The sequence below is a fragment of the Anabrus simplex genome, chromosome 1 (genome assembly GCF_040414725.1).
Source record: "Anabrus simplex isolate iqAnaSimp1 chromosome 1, ASM4041472v1, whole genome shotgun sequence".
NCBI lineage: Eukaryota > Metazoa > Arthropoda > Insecta > Orthoptera > Tettigoniidae > Anabrus > Anabrus simplex.
Genome location: NC_090265.1, coordinates 962,655,954 through 962,673,846, shown reverse-complemented (window position 1 = coordinate 962,673,846; position 17,893 = coordinate 962,655,954). Strand labels below are relative to the sequence as shown.

The 17,893-nt window shown below is 36.9% G+C and overlaps 1 protein-coding gene across 1 annotated transcript in view; it reads right to left on the bottom strand.

Moving 5' to 3' along the window:
• Positions 1–17,893, bottom strand: part of LOC136857637 (DNA-dependent protein kinase catalytic subunit) — an 873,484-nt gene that overhangs the window by 355,582 nt on the left and 500,009 nt on the right. Inside the window, exon 29 of the mRNA XM_067136445.2 lies at positions 1,619–3,141. Within this exon, the coding sequence (XP_066992546.2) occupies positions 1,619–3,141 (1,523 nt within the window). The remainder of the gene's footprint in view (positions 1–1,618; positions 3,142–17,893) is intronic.

The window sequence follows — 17,893 nt, the reverse complement described above, 5'->3', positions numbered from 1 at the left end:
TGCCTTAAGAAATAATTTTCATGCCCTTAAGGGAAAGTTTGATTAAGTCGAGGAAGACTAGGAAGAATTTATTTTCTTAATTAGCGAGATTTAAAAGGAAAGATTATCTCGTTACTTTATGAAGGCACTCGATTTGTAAATAAAATTTATTTAACTAGCTCCCACGTTGGTAATGTAAATTTCTAAAATTTGAAATACTTTAAGATTAATTTGAATAGAAATGAAATACGAAGATCAGAGGTAGAAATTTGTTAGCCGCATGATTAATTGGAGTTATGGTGAAAATAAGTCATTAATAATTAATTCAAAATAATTATTCTGAAATGCTAATGACGATCATTAGGTAAATAATGCAGTGGAAAGTAATAAGAGCACGATCGTGTGACAATGAAACATAGGCTAATTAAATGATGAGAAATTAATATTAATAATAATAATAATAATCAGAATAATAATTAATTAATTTTGAGAATTTTGAAATCAATTTTCATTTTCTACTGAAGTTCATGTTGGTGACATTGACTATTATTAAATACTGTAAATGACAAATTCAGTTGAGTACATCTTAAAACCACGTGTTGAGACTACTTTGAATTGGTAAAGCTTTGAACACATTTATTGTAAAACCCTCGTCCGCAAGACAGCTGTTAATCATTTTCTTTTTCAAGTTCTATGTTAATTTATTTAATTCTTTCAGTCAAATATTTTGATGTGAAAAGGCAAGAGGCCTAATTTTTCTTTGGTTTCATTACAGCACAGTAAGGCTGGAGGTTAAGGACACGTGTCACTCTAAATCGAGGAAGAAATGCAATATTATGAAAGTTCTATTTTTGTAAACACATCAGCAAGAGTATTTCATTTGTTTGTTTGCTTATGTGAATAAATGTCAGAGTGTTGTTTTAACATTTCTTTTTATCCTGCTTGGTCATCAATCCTTAACAACCCTTAAATGCCTCTAGAAAGTGATAGCCAACGATCGAACGGTCCACCTTGGGATCTCTCGCTCGATGGCTGGGCTTAGCTCGGGAAAAATGGGGGCAGTATGTATGTATGTATGGATGGATATAAAATAGTCTTCCTTCTCTTCTACATAATCACAATCAATAACAGAAGTATAATACTTCATCATCATCATTCACCACCACCACCACCACCACCACCACCACCACTCAAATTACTACCTGACATTAACATGAAAAACTAAACTGAACCAAAGAAATGTGTTATCACCTTTCCTGCTAAAAATCCCACACAAGAACACTGATTTTGCTAGTCTCCTAATGCTACACACTAATCAAATCGCAGAGACATTTTTTTCTCTTCTGTGTTGCTGTGTACGGAAGGCCCTTAATGAAAAAAGAAAAATGTTAAAAAAAATAAACATATGTACCAAAAATCACATTCTGAAAACAGAACACTTTAATGTGTTCTGGCTTCCACTTGCCACAAATACTTAAAGTACAGTATATTGTGAGGTAGGGCAATGAGAAGGAGAATGATGTTAATAATACAGTAAGGGGAAAAGTTTGGTAAATGTTACATAAGAACAAAGGGTTGTCACAAGGACACCAATATTATAATCAGTTCAAAAATTATTAAAAAATAAATGATCACTTACTTCATTACTGTGGCTCGTAAGTCAAGATCACTGTCCAGCAACCCAGCAACCAATGCAGCCTGACCCTTTTCTCCTAAGCTATGATGATCATATGCCCACATTAGAATCTGGAAAGCCACAGCACGACATTTTACATTCTTGAGGCAAATTAACTCAACTACGATATCAAGCAATTCTTGCAAGTGCACTTTATCTAGATTAGGCAGCATTTTGTGTATCAGACGTAATGACAATAACTGAGTATCAGAATCATGGTTCTGTAGGAGACCAAACAATCCTTTGCCCTTTAGTTCAGCGTAAGCTGAATTGCCAAGCAATTCCACTCGTTTAAGGATAAGTTCCACACATATTGTTTTCAAACTTCCAGAAACTTTTGGTAAATGGAACAGTATAATATTGAGAAAAGAGTCCACCACTAAAGGATAATGTTTATGTATACCATACAAGCTCAGAAGGAATGTATCAATAAGCTTTGGCTGAAGAGCTTGTAATTTCTTGTACACTACACTTCGGAACTTTGCATCCTCATCCAATAGTTCACCAGTGAGCTGAGCATCAAGAAATTTTAGTGCCATACCAACCACTTCAGAACAAGGTTTGAAGATTAAGCGGTCGTTATGATCTAAATTTGAAGAAAGCAGAATCAAAAATCTCTCCTTTCCTGAGTAACTCCAAGGAGCCACATTATTTGCCAAAAGAATACCAGTCAACTGTATGCCCAATTCAATCATCCTTGTATTCCCCTTTGCATTCAGCTGATCAACAATAAATTGATGAGGAAAATTTACACAACATTTCCATACTTCTACTACACTTTTGATCAGTTCTAAATTATATTTGAAGATATCTCTGCGAGAATGACCGGCATTGGTCATTAAAAAGTTTACAACCTGACTAGCAACCAGCTTCTCAGTTTCTGTTGAAGATGGAATGGCTTTAGAACTCCAAATAACTAACATTTCAACAGTGTCTGTAACCATGTAATTCATCTCAAAACCAAAACATCCATCAACAATCACCTGCAAAATGGCACACAACCAGAATTTGGCATATGGCTGAAATACAGTCTGATTATTGAGAATCAACTTCATGAGAAAAACTCTTACATTCTTATGGTTCGTCATTAAACTTTTGCGTAAACACTCCATCCAGGTAGGTAGAGATGTGGGTTCTTCGGAAGGAATTTCTGCCCCAAGATGTTGAACCACAGCACATAATGTTGCCATACATTCATGGCTATTGAGAGTGTCTACTTCCAGCTCCACTTCAGTGGATTGCTGAGGTGCTGGGATATTGAAGATCTCGCGTACCACAGAAGTGCTAAAGTCGAAGCGAGTGACATCCTCTGAAAGGGTGCTACTAAAGAGAAGCTGGGAGTCGATGGGTATGTAATTCACTGGAGCACTCCCTTTGGAGACTTCTTTTCGAATACTAATTAATACCTTCCTGCAGCGAGGTAATTCATCCCAATCAACAGCGAAAGTAAAATTCTTATTGCAATCAACAAGATTCTCCCACACCAACTGGAAAGAAAAAACACTATATTATATTTTGTACATAGGATACTTTGAAAAACTAATTCAGCACTACATTTAATAACTCTGTATATTGTACATTTCTTAAGATTATCTATCATCACACTGAAAATTCCAAAATTAAATGATAAAACTTAAAACTCTAGTGCAAATTACCTACATCAACTGTTCAAGAATTTTTCCTCAAAATAACTCAACAAGTCAGTTTTTTTAGAAAATATGTGGGAATGTCATGTCCCTCCATAAAGACTTTATTCATGCAAGATTATCAAATAACTTCAATTCTGAAGAATAAGAAGCTCCATGAAACTCAGATTAATGAGAAAGTGATAACATAACCAGTGCCACTAATCTTCTTGAAGACTTCATAATGTTAATACTGCACTCTGCACTCGTACATAATTCAGAACCATAGTCTGCCCAGCCAGATGATCTGCAGTTATTAGAGTGTCACAGGTCAGCAATCACAATTTCCTTGGTAGTATTACCTAACTTTCTTGACCAGGTATCCTGTCTCTTGTCCTGCTCCTCCTCCTCACCTCCTGTTTAGAACAATAATTGTCACCACTACCACTATCACCATCCATCTCCTCAGCGTAATGGTTAGCACTAATACCTGCCATCCTCAGTGGCCAGGGTTCAATTCCCAGTACTGTCAGAAATTGAATAATAGCAGGAGGACTGGTATGGACCTAAAATGGTACATGCAGCTCACCTCTATATGGCTAAATGGTTAGCACACTGGCCTTTGGTCCAAGGGATCTCTTGTATGGTTTAGGGCAGAGTCACTCAGCTGGGTGCCTGTTGAGGCTGGCCCAGTGCAGCGGGCTCACTTTTCTGAAATGTGGGCAGTTTACGGACCAAGCGTACATTCGCTAAAGCCAAGGGGAGTGCTTGCACAACTTTATTAACAAAAATTGTAGATGAATAGCAGTGTTACTTGGATCAACCGGATGTGATTCAGGTGGACTGCTTGTCACTTGACTGGAGCAAAGTCTTCAACCAAGTGCCACACGAACAACTTCTGTTAAAGCTGCAACAACTAGATATACAAGACAGATTATCAGCACGGGTGAGGTATACGGAGGGGCCAGGTCAAAACCTATCATAGTGACATCAGGAGTGGTTCAGGGTTCTGTGATTGATCCCCTGATGTAACTCGTATTTGTGCCCAGCACTTCCCAGTAGTGTAACTGCACACATGACGGAATATGAAGATAACACTGCCCTATAAAAAAGCACTAAGCATTGAAGATAGTAAAAAACTGCAATCAGACTTGTAAAATTTACCCGTGTGGTGGTCCATGAACGGTTTAAACATAAATATATAAGTAGTAGATCAGAAAACTGCCTAGAGAACAAGTAAAAATATAATGAAAATGTAATCCTCAAGCGCTCAAACATTAAACTTCTTAGAAATCATTATTTCATGATTTTTAGCGATGGAACTTGCACGCGGAAGGCACAAGACAAAACGCAGTGAAAATTGTGAGATCCCTAGCAGGAATTTAATAGGCTTCAAATCAGGGATTCTTTGAACAGCCTATCTCAGTAAAGAGAGACTCATTAACTTATGGTTTTCCTGCCTGGAGTCGACACAGTCTGAAACTTGAACAAGTTACAGAACATCCAGCATTGCGCGGACAGGCTAATAATGTACTGCTCCCATCTTCATTCAGTTAAATTCCCCACAATAGAAACTACTGTCAAAAAAACCCCCCGACTTGATCTTCCTTTGAAAATTTCTCACCGGCTCCATTAAATTTGCAATGCTAAAAAGAGAAAGATGTTCCACCTCTTCAATACAATACTATTGTTGCATAAATTAATGTAGCAACATGTTTAATGTGTTATGGCACTGGTTTCGACATATGTCCATGTCATCATCAGCCGATACAAAAATGGCAAGAAGTCAACACAATTGTAACACTTATGACACTTTTCTTGAAGAATTAAAAATAGTTTATGTAGCAATTTTGAGTGAAGATCATTTTTTGTAGATATCTTAGGTTCCTGAGCACTCTTGCCATTCGCTATCCTTTCACTCTGTTTGCAGAGGTGTTAATCACGTCCCTCCAATTGCTTGTACTTCCTCGTACCAATTCGGTTACTATGGCCGCTCCTGAAATGGACTGTCGTCTGAAATAAAAGCCTTGCCTCAAATGCAATTTACAAAACACATAAAAAAAAGATGTGGTAAATCTCTGCATGTACATGAAGGGGAGTGAAAGTGAGTGTGTTACTGAGTGAATGTATTAATGTACGAGTATAAACATGTGAATAATGTAATTATTGTAAACTAGCTGACCCGACAGATGTCGTTCTGTCAAAAATAAATGACAATGGAACGAATTCAAATTCAGTCCGTACTGCACGCAAAAATCAGAATAATGCAAATGACTACATTATCAACATCGAATGAGTTAATTTTCTACTGCTACCAAAAGTTAATAACAAACTACTGGAAAAGCGTGTTTTCATTACCTGCAATATTAATATCTTGATTGCGAATAAGGAAATGCTGAAATAGGTCACAGCATATCACTACCCAGAAATAACCCTGATAGACTGTAACATAGATGGGAACTGTTCAGCACGTCTTCAAATCCTTCACAGAGCCATAATTATCCCCCGTTGCAAATCAAGTAATTTGATAAGTTGATGGTGTGAATATGATATGGCAAAACTTACTCCTCTTTCTTTGTGGGAAACAATTATCATAGAGAACACTGATTCCAATCAACACTATGAAGATACACAATATTTCTGTTTGATTATCTGGCGCGTAAACAATCAAATTGATAGTTTTCCAACATGGGAACAGGCAACATACAATTGTGGCATTACAAAGATGCAGTTGGTTGATATTTCGCAACATTATGACCACTGATCAGACCATTAGTTGAAGAATGTGAGGCGGGCAATCCTGGCAAATCCAGCAAGTTCAAAAATTCGGATGGATAGTTCCGATTACATTTTTGTGATTAGGCCTATCAGATGGCATGAGATCCAGGGCAGTTCTGAACAATGTAATCAACTGATTGTGTTGATGAAAAACGTTTGTAATTGTTCTACAATAGACCTCTTCACTGAACTTTTATGAGCACAACGCAGATCAATTTCTTGTACTGAATTGCCCATGAAATAAATTTGCAGAAATTTGTAGTCCCCATCTAACACTGACAACAGTGAACCTGCTCTGTGATATATTTGGCCTTGTATCTGTAAATTAAGGAGGACAGGTTTATTATTTTTGTCACAAAAACTATAAAATAAAGTAAAAAGGCGTATGATAGTATCCGTCGTGAATCACTATTGAATATCCTAAAAGAATTTGGTTTACATCCAAAACTTATTCGCCTTATTGGAATTACCCTTAAGAACACTAAATCTGAAGTCAGATTTAGAAATGAACTCTCAAAACCATTTGACATTAATACTGGACTTAGGCAGGGAGATGGACTCTCACCATTATTGTTTAATTGTGTGTTGGAAAAAATCATGTGGGAATGGAATAAGATGTGTCAACCTAACATCAAGATTGGCAAAAAAATAAGACTCAATTGTTTAGCATTCGCTGATGATCTTCCACTACTTGCTAATGATATGGAAGAAGCTAAATTGCAAATAGAAGAACTTGATAACATAGCAAGAAAAGTTGAATTGCAAATTTCATATGAAAAAACAGAAATAATGCCAACCTTCCCTGTTACAGCACCAACCATTACCTTAGTCAGTACCAAACAAATTAAAATTGTGAATAAGTTTAAATATCTTGGTGAAATTATAGCTTGGAACACCAATGAAAAATCATCAATAGAAAGCAGAACATTTAAGTTAAAAAAAGCACAACGAATTACATGGCCAACGTACAAGAAAAAATCTCTTTCAATAAATGCTAAACTTCAACATTACTGTTCCGTCATTAAACCTGAAGCGACTTATGCTTGTGAAACACTATTTAAATTGAACACCAAAGCAACAATTGATACACTGCAAAAGGCTGACAGAAGGATACTCAGAACAATCATTAATAAAAAACATCAGGTGGATGGACAATGGAGATTATTGCCTAATGCAGTGGTTTATAGGGAAAGTGAATCTATAATAGATACGATGAGAAAAAGAAGAATTGCCTTCTTCTGTCATCTTTCTAGATTAAATGATAATAGGATAATAAAACAACTATTTAATTACTTTTGGAAAAGTAAAACAAAAAATAATTGGTTTAAAGAAGTTCAGAATGATTTAGAAGAGCTGAATATTACAATGAAGCAAATTGAAAATAGAAAAGAAAAAAGATTCTCAAGAACAAACAAATAAGATTGTCATTAAAAACTGTACAACACAAACAATATGTCATATCTGATGAAGAAAAGGGCAGCCAGGTCAGCCAGAATGAAGAGGATTTAGGAAAGGAAGAAGATGATGCAAGCTAAATCTTCAGTTAATTCTTTGTTAACGTCAATGTATTTGGGTTTGATTTAAGTGCTCCAATGTGGAAAGAAAGAAAGAAAGAAAGAAAGAAAGAAAGGAATAAATAAATAAATAAATAAATAAATAAATAAATAAATAAATAAATAAATAAATAAATAAATAAATAAATAAATAAATAAAGTAAACAAAGCAATATGGAGAATGTCTGATTGTTATATGTTATCTTGAAAGTTGGCATGAAATTGTCCCGAAGTACATTTGTTGCCCCAAAAGAAGTCATTTGAAAGCATCTGTTATATTTTTGGATATTTGTAAGAAAATGTATGGAATCTGTTCCTGTTCCTGAAACCAATGAGTATAATGGATCTGGTGGTGGAATCAATGGCACTAATTTCACTTTGCCATTTGCGAAACACAATCCAGCGGCTTCATTTTTGTATTTCAATGCCTTACAATATTGGCAAACTGAGTTCATAGATCCAATAGCAATGCATTGATATGCACTATAGTCAATTGAAACATCGTAACTGAAGGCAGCTCCATTCAAACTTGCAAGATTATTAGCTGAACGACGCGCTGCACGGGTTTGTGATACCTGAATCCTTTCGGTTTCATTTCGCTCTTCACGTTGTTTTCGATTAGACTGAAAATTAGCTTGGCTTGTAGCATTTCGAGTTCTTTGACCGAAGTTGCTCTGCCTGCGTCTTATAGGCGGCATGAGTCTTGAAATTAGTATACTGTGTATGGAAGCACACACAAAATAAATCAATCAACCAAAGAAATCAATAAACTTGTTTGTTGAGAAGTGTTTTAAAAATAATCAGGGTAGACAAAGGTCTCCAACTACAACAAATCACGACACTGCATGTGACTGTCTGGAGAGCGTATGTTTGGGAGATCCGTAAAGGGAATCGAGGCAGCCAGCCAGCTGAATCACGCGCGAAACCAAAACCCAAGGAGACGTTCTTGCTGTCAAACTGAGAACTAAGCGAGATAAGAAATTGGGGTTTGTTTTAAAAATAACTTCCATATCCGAAGACTATTTGCCTCACTTTGACCACCCATGCAAATTCAATAGCAAAGAAGTTGGCCAGCGACTAACTTTCGTGCCTACACATAAAAATCTCTGAACATGACTGAAAAGAAACACAAATAGTGCATGTTCTTATCATTTAAGTTTAAAAACAAACTTATCTACGATGAGCTGAAATGTTCTTTTACCAGCAGTCAAAAAATTACAAATATAGTATTATAAAATAGGAGTTATGACATGATAAGTTCTATGCAATGATGATTTTGCATTTGAGGTAACATTCCATTATTTTAACATTTTCACACTCAATTACTTTGTAAACTTTTTTTTTTGTTAACGCATCAAATGCAGCTTGAAATTTTGTATATAATCCAATATTCACCCATTTTAACCGATAACATTCAGATTTATGGACATTTGGCAAACGTGCTGGATTAGGGGAGGACAGCGCTAAACGCAAACGTGAGAAAAGGAAAGAGAGACGAACAGTTCGAATGGAAAAAGAGAAATGGGGCTTTTACGTTTTTCCTGGCATTTTTTCTTCTTCAAATTTTCTCTTCGTAAAAACCTTACTCGGACTTCGACGAATATTTGAAAAAAAGAATTAGCCGAATTGGTCCACCCGTTTCCCGAGTTTTGCGCTTAGCAACACATTTAGCGATTCATTTTTATTTACATTAGTAGATTTGTGAAGCATTTAAAGTACATGGGGCTTGCCCTTTTTCACTAGACCATCCATAAATTTTGTACTCTTTGTGATAAATAAATAAATAAATAAATAAATAAATAAATAAATAAATAAATAAATAAATAAATAAATAAATAAATAAATAAATAAATAAATAAAATTAAATAAACAGACAAACAAATAAATAAAGCAAAAAAATAACTGTCATGAAAATTTGTAGCTGACTAATATAATTAATATTTTCAATTTTTATATGGAGTTTCTTAGTAATTTTAGTAATATCAAACTGAAAAAGTATTTAGAATTCCTCAGTGTCTTCAGCTCCTCCCTGTCTGAACATTATGCTGTCAAATAAACTTTACAGAGATAGCTAAGCACATTTTAAAAATATTATTTTATAAAACTGCCTTCCAACAAAAGTCACCCCATGGGACTCACTATACTCTAATAGAAATATTATAACAGCTATAGCAAATCATACTCAAATATTTGGGCTGAGATGGTAATTTAAGATTTGGCGGGATTTCTTCACGACAGTCACATCAATCTCATCACTAAGATGAGAGGTAAGCCAAATCTCTTCCTAAAACCTTCAAAAACCTTGGGTATGACATCAAGCTCCCTCAAAAAGACCACAAACCTTGACTGACTCAAGTGATATTCCTTTGAAGAAATTTACTGTGGATTCATATCTACTCTTCTTTTCTTGGTGAATCTACATATCCAGTTCCCCAACTCTAATATTATTGTAAGATCCACAATTACACCTCGCTTTGTATTAGTTAAGTATGCTATCATGTCAATCCTCCGAGTTGATCCATTTACAGTAAGGCAAGACATTTCCTCATGTACTGCAGAGCCCTTCTTCCTCAGAGCGCCAGCTATCTTTGACCTTACAATGTGTTGACGAACCGTAAAAGAGTAGTTAGTAGGACGTAAAACAAATAACATTATTATTATTATGTGTTGACGCGAGTTGCGAACAGCATTCCATGGCTGCACTGTTCCAAGTTGTGAGGCAGGGTTTCAGTCTCCAGGCAGCCATGTTGGCGCAGGTACTAAGGACTGGCCGGGAAAGCCTTGAACTGAAGAAACACTGGAATCATCTTGTTAGATATCCACTTGTTAGCCTTGAGCACCATATGGTTCATTGCTAACCCCTTACCTCTTCCAGACTTAGAATTCCAAGTTTCATATTCCTTCCCAGAATTTGATCACTGTTCAGAATAGTAACTTATGTTGATATAGAAATAAATACCGAATAATAATAATAATGATAATAATAATAATAATAATAATAATAATAATAATAATAATAATAATAATAATAATAATACCGGGAGATATACCCCAACACCGCGCATTTAAATCTAGCGCCTAAATGAACTCCTCTATTGGTGAAATAGTGAAACTGACACTACACCAACTTAGAAATTTACTCAGATGATGTCACCACTAAAATATGATGTAATTTTGTTATTGTGCAGTTACCTAACTTGTGTGAATTTCTACTTGTTTTGTTTGCCATTCATCAAGAAGTTCGGTCATTCTCCCATAGATGACACTACCAAAAAACTATGATCATGCACCCTGGTGCGAGGCATAAGAACTTATAATTCAAAGAAGTTTTGTATTCATAAGGTTTTTTTTTACTGATTGATGTTCATTTATTTTTGGGTTGGCAATATTTCCTTTTTATTTTTGCCAGTTTTGAATGTAGCCAATCCCTAATTTCTGTAATTAATTTTCTACCAATCACAGGCTTCTTCTCCGATTCTGAGTGTTACTTTTGAAATCTACCAATAAAATTCAGTGGGTGTGTCTTGATTATTCATGAATGATTTCAAATCTTCCCTGAGGGTTTATAAACTGCGGCTTTTCACGTCTCTTGGCCAATTGATCGTCATCTGACTGAGTGTGTGTGTCAAAGCGGAAGGCCTCTTTCGTCAGCTGCTAGAACTTCGACAAGGTAATGGCCACATAACAGCTTTCTTTCTTGCTAACTCCGCAGTTTAACCTGAGGGAAAGGTCCAAATCATCAACTATGTAACCTACCTTCCTAAAAATGTAACTTCTGCCGGCTAATGTAAAAACTTCATAAAATCTTTAACTGTAAATCAGAGATAGAGAGTGAATTACCCTCTCGAGCTCCCCTACGTTTTTATAACTGTTTTTCATTCTGTAATATGGTAAAGTAATTTCTATTCGAGTTACCTCAGTAGTTTGGGAATAGCCCCTGTTTCATCGGCCTAGAGCCCCTTAGGTTGTTTTAGTGTTCATTTCTAGGAGTGCAAGTATACGCCTCCATTCAGTTTGTGTTTTGAGCCATTTACTTAACCTATTCTTATACCACAAAGGCCCAGTAGGTTGGATATTTAATACCCCTGTAAAAGTAAGTTCCATTTGGGAAATGATGATGTAAGGTTGCCTCGAGTAGGCTTGGAAAACTGAGAGGCTGTTCGCTCTTTTTCTAGGTTTTTGTAAGATTTATGAATGCCTCTTGAAGGCTAGATGTTGTAATTCTAGGAGCAAGTGCTCTTTGAATTAGGGGATTTCTGTCCTTGTATAAATTTGTGCTCTTTTGTAAAATTTGAGCTAGGAGCTCAGGAAAAGTAAAGTGTGGGCTTGATCCCCATGATCTGTTAAAACTACTAATCTTGGATTTTTCCCAATCTTGTTTAATGTTTGCTACTCGTACCTGTAAAAATTGTTAAATTTTGTGTTCTGAAAATATAACCTTCAGTTTATGTTTTAAATTCAATTCTTGACATTGTAGTTAGCACCCCGGCAACTTCTTTCACCTCTGCGTTCCACGGTAAACCCCGGAATAATAATAATAATAATAATAATAATAATAATAATAATAATAATAATAATAATAACCCATGTGGGGATTTACCGGTTACTTCCATCGGGCGCGTCCCATGGGAATTGGGGAAGCTCGCTGGCTTTGCCGCCAGCAGAGTCAGAGGGTAGTAGGGAAATAAAATACCACCGTGAAAAAAAAAACTGGTCCCTTGCCAGGGTTACGGCGAAGACTGGTAAATGACCAGAAGCCAGAAAACATCTTGAGGCAACCTCTAGGACTAACAACCCTAGTTGTAAAAGGATGGGTACCCGTCCAAAGCAAAGTCAAGTCAAAAAGTATGATGGCACAACATTTCGAGAAACATATCCCAGGGGGTAAATCTTCGGATAAATCCCTCGTCATGAACGCCACGGCGCACAAGTCTCGTTCGGATTCTGGGGGAGACTCTACATCATGCAAGAGACGAGTCGGAGCATCTCGGTGTACCCCGAAGAGTCAAAAACTCAGGCCAAAATCTAAAACCTTTCTAGCAACTTTCAACATAAATTCACTTACACAAACTGGCAAGCTGAAAACCCTCACCAAAGCTCTTCACGAAAATCAGATATCCATAATGGCCCTACAGGAAACAAGGTACCCAGATGAAGAGATTTTTGAATCCGAAGGCTACCGATTTTTCAAGAGCAAAGCGCAAAGAGGAATCCTCAATGGAGTTGTGATGCTTGGAACCGCGTTTGCTGTTAGAACCAAGATCCTTAAATCGGTTGCAAATTTCGAACCTGTGAATGACAGATTGTCCATACTCACAATTAAATGCGCGAACAAAACCTACGCCCTAGTTAACGCACATGCTCCTACAAACGATAAGAACAAGTCTGATCCAGACGAAGTTGATAATTTCTGGGACCTACTGGATGAAAAATTAAACAAAATCCCCAAACACTATGTCAAGCTTCTTTTGGGTGACTTCAATGCCCAACTAGGTCGTGAACAGAAGTACAAGAAAGTTATAGGAAATTACCCTGCTCACAAAAGAACCAATCCCAACGGCAAAAGACTGGTGTCCATTTGCGAAAATCAAAATCTGTGGGTCATGTCGAGCCACTTTCGCCATCTACCCAGAAAGCAAATGACTTGGCGTTCTCCCGTCCAAGCTCTTGGAGAGTTCCAAATTGATCATGTTGCAATCTCCAGGAGAAACAGCCCTGAGATTATGAATGTCAAAGTAAAGAAAGGCATCAATGTGGCCTCAGATCATTATATGTCTCTTATCAAATTCAAACCAGTTCCCGCAAACACAAGGAAGACAACCAAACAGATCACACACTTTGACAATGATAAACTTCGGCAAAGGGTCGAGGAGTTCCAGGAGAAGGCTAGACCAAATGACTGTGACTTTAACAATGCCAAAAGTCTCCTTGTTGAGGCTGCTAAAGACGTTGCAGAAATCAAGAGAAGCAAAAAGCATGCCTGGTGGAATGGTACCTGCGAATCAGTCCTCCAAGAAAGACTCAATGCGTGGAAACAGTACTACTCTACGAAATCAGAAAATGATTGGGAAACCTACAAAACCCAACGTGCCCAAGCAGCTAGGGTGTTCAGAACTGAGAAACGTAAATACGAAAAATCTCTCATTGAAAATATAGAACAAAACTTTAGGAAGAATGAAAGCAGAGAGTACTACAGAGCCTTCAAACGCAAACTCACTGGCTATAAACCACCATCTCTATGCTTTGAGCGAAAGGACAGCACACTGGCGACGTCAAATGAAGAAAATTGCAGCATTCTGGCAGATTACTTCAAGAATTTACTTAACTGCTCTAAACCGCAAAGCGCCATTGAGACCAAGGAACCCTTACTCAGATACCCAGATTCCAGACCACCCGACAGAGATGAAATCAAGCGCCACATGGCCCGTCTCAAAAATAACAAAGCGCCGGGGGAAGACTCAGTAGTAGCAGAACTATGGAAATATGCCCCAGAAGAATCACTTGATATCTTGCAAAAGCAAATAGAAGAAATTTGCAACAAGGAGACCCTACCCGAAGATTGGAAAATAGCTTTGATCCATCCATTACACAAAAAAGGCAGCATGAAGAACATCAACAACTACAGAGGAATATCTTTGCTACCCGTGACTTACAAAATTCTATCACTTGCCATCCTGGAGCGTTTGGAAGCACAAGTCGAACATCAAATAGGTGAATACCAAGGAGGGTTCAGAAAAGGTCGCTCATCAGCTGAACAGATCCAAAATCTCAAAACGATCATCAGATATTGTACACTAAGGTCCAAGCATTATGTGTCTGTCTTTATGGACTTTAAGAAAGCGTACGACTCCATTGACCGGGAAGTCCTGCTAAACATCTTAAATGAATTTGGAGTTGATTTGAAACTGCTGGCATTAATTAGAGCCACCCTGACCGATACAAAATCCAAGGTGAAGTTCCACGGATGTCTCTCGCATTCCTTTGACATCAAAACAAGAGTCCGACAAGGTGATGGGCTATCCCCGATACTCTTCAACTGTGTTCTTGAAAAGATCATCAGAACCTGGCGGGTGAGATTACAGGAAACCAACTACAGTCCATTGAGAATAGGAACCAAATCCAAGGGGATCGCAACAGACTGCTTAGCATTTGCCGATGATATTGCTGTTCTCTCAAACGACATAGAAACCACTAGAGCTCAAGTTGAAATTTTAAAGGAAATTGCCGAACAAACTGGTTTGCAGATACCGTTTGAGAAAACAGAAGTAATGACTAACATCAAAGAGGCTCCACCAAAACTCCATACAAAATATGGGGACATCACCCGAGTAGACAAATTCAAATACCTGGGTGAGATCATCATGAAAAATGGACTGGACAAAGAAGCACTTCAGGAGCGAGTACGCAAACTGGAAATAGCCTACCAAACATCCCGCACAATCTACAACAAAAAATGCCTTTCCCAGAACACCAAGATACGCCACTATGAAACAGTTCTGAAGCCAGTAGTTCTATATGCAGCTGAAACCTTGTCTCCAAATGCCAACAAAGGACTCCTTGAAGAACTGGAGAAAAGAGAACGCAAAATTGGGAGAGGAATCTTGGGATCAAAGTACAGAAATATAATCCATCAAAAGAGATCCAACAAGGAAGTCTACAGCAAAATAGAGAAAATTACTGACACAATCAGAAAAAGACGGGCACGATTTTACGGTCATCTGAAAAGAATGGACGGAAGAAAGTTAACTAAAGAAATCTTTCACTTTTTTGATTTAAACCCCAAAACCACAATTCCTTGGTTTAGAAATACCAAAGAAGACCTGCAAATGCTACATATCTCAGCTGAAGACGCCCTTAACAGAGATCTCTTCCGCAAGAAAATATTGACGAACGGGCTAAACCGAGACGAGCAACCGAAGAGACAGAGGACAGAGGAGCGTAAGCAGGCCCACTCACAAAGAATGAGGGAAATTTGGGCTCTAAAGAAGGCCAAGTTCAGTGTCAAATGCAACAAGACTTAACGTGGTCCTTGATGGCCCCAGCGAATAATACTATTATTATTATTATTATTTATTTATAATTTATATTTATTTATTTATTTATTTATTTATTTATTTACAGAGTTTACGCCCACATTGGAGCACTTAAATCAGACTACAACAAATTTGCTTTCCTTTTCTTCTCCCAAAAAGTCTTGAGTCTGGTTGACCTGGCTGCCCTCTCCGCATCCGTTATAACATATTGTTTCCTCTGTACAGTGGTCAGAGGAAGCCTGATGCATTTATTCTTCAAAATACTTTTCTTGCCTCTGTTTTCTATGGTTTGCATGGTAATATTCAACTCCTCCAAATCACTTTGAACTTCTTTAAACCAATTGTTTTTTGATTTACTATTACAAAAGTAATTAAATAATTGTTTTAAAACTCTGTTATCACTTAGTCTTAATATATAAAAAAAAGGCAATTCTTCTTTTTCTCATCGTGTCTGTGATGGACTCACTTTCCCGATAGATAACCTCATTCGGCAACAATCTCCACTGTCCATCCACCTGATGTTTCTTGTTTATGATCTTCCTGAGTATCCTTTGATCAACTCGTTGTAAGTGTTCTGTTGTTGATCTAGTATTGAGTTTAAATAATGTTTCACAACCATAAGTTGCTTCTGGTTTAATAACAGAGTTATAATGCCTAAATTTAGCATTAATCGAAAGACATTTCTTTAGGTATGTAGGCCAAGTTATCCGTTGTGCCTGCTTCAGTTTATATATTCTGCTCTCTATTGATGGTTTTTCATTGCAATTCCAAGTGAGATTTTCACCCAAATATTTAAATGTACTTACAATTTCAATTCGTTTATTATTATTTAATAATAGCTCTGAATTTAGAGTTCTGAAAGTAGGCATTATTTTTGTTTTATCATACGAAATTTGCAATCCAACTTTTTTCGCTACATTTGCAAGTTCTTCCAATTGAACTTGAGCCTCTTCGAAACCATTTGCCAGTATCGCAAGATCATCCGCGAATGCCAAGCAATTTAGTTTGATATTTTTTCCAATTTTGACTTTTGGAGGACATACCTTAGTCCACTCTCGCATGACCTTTTCCAATACACAACTGAACAATAATGGTGAAAGTCCATCTCCCTGGCGGAGGCCTGTTGTAATTGCAAATGATTTAGATAACTCATTTCTGAATCTAACTTTAGATTGAGTATTCTTAAGAGTCATACCAATCAGGCTAATAAGTTTGGAATGTAGACCAAATTCCTGAAGGGCATTCAACAGTGATTCACGATGTATACTATCATACGCCTTTGAAAAATCAACAAAATTTTTGTTTCTAGATCTATGATGTTTCATAATCCATTTTAAACTGATGATTTGGTCAGGGCAGCTTCTTCCTGGACGAAATCCACCTTGATATTCCCCTAGTTCACAGTCAAGATGTCCCTGTATTCTGTTATAGATAATCTTAGATAAAATCTTATATGTAATATCCAATTATGATACTCCCCGATAATTATTTGGATCAGATCTATCGCCCTTTTTATGCAGTGGTTGAATTATTGCCATATTCCATTCTTCAGGCATTGTAGCAGTATTCCAAACATCTATAAGATGTTTATGTAGATTCTGAACGGTTTGGTCATTAGCATTCTTCCATACCTCTGCGACGATTTGGTTCTCTCCCGGTGCTTTATAATTTTTAAGGGAATCAATTGCTGCTCGTACTTCATTATAAACGGGCGGTGTAACCTTTTCTAAAGGTATCCTATTTTTTGGATGTGTATCATATTGCAGATATTCTGAAGGTTCCTCACTGTTAAGTAAGTTCTCAAAGTATCTAGCTAAAATTTCCGCATTATCTTGATTAGTATGTGCCTGTTTTCCATTAGTATCTCTCATTAGGAGTGTTGGGGGAGTATAATTTGTTTGGTAATGCCGAAATGTTTTATAGTAATCTCTTGTCTTATGTTGAGTAAATGCTTCATCAATAGAGTGTAACATCTCCGTGTAATAATAATAATAATAATAATTTTTTTTTTTTTTTTCCGAGGGAGTGTGGAAAATCTTTCATAAGACGCTTGTGAGGGTCCGCACTCAACAAGTGTGTGGAGATTCTTACCCACTAAAAACCACACTCCCTTTTCCCACGACGTTTATCTCCGCCCCGGAACCGCTCTCGCATTACTTCAGGGCGGATGTCGTGCTTAATGCATCTTGTGCTTCATCTTCCTTCTTCTGCTTTACTATCTGTCGTAATCGTCCAGGTCCTTCTTCTTCT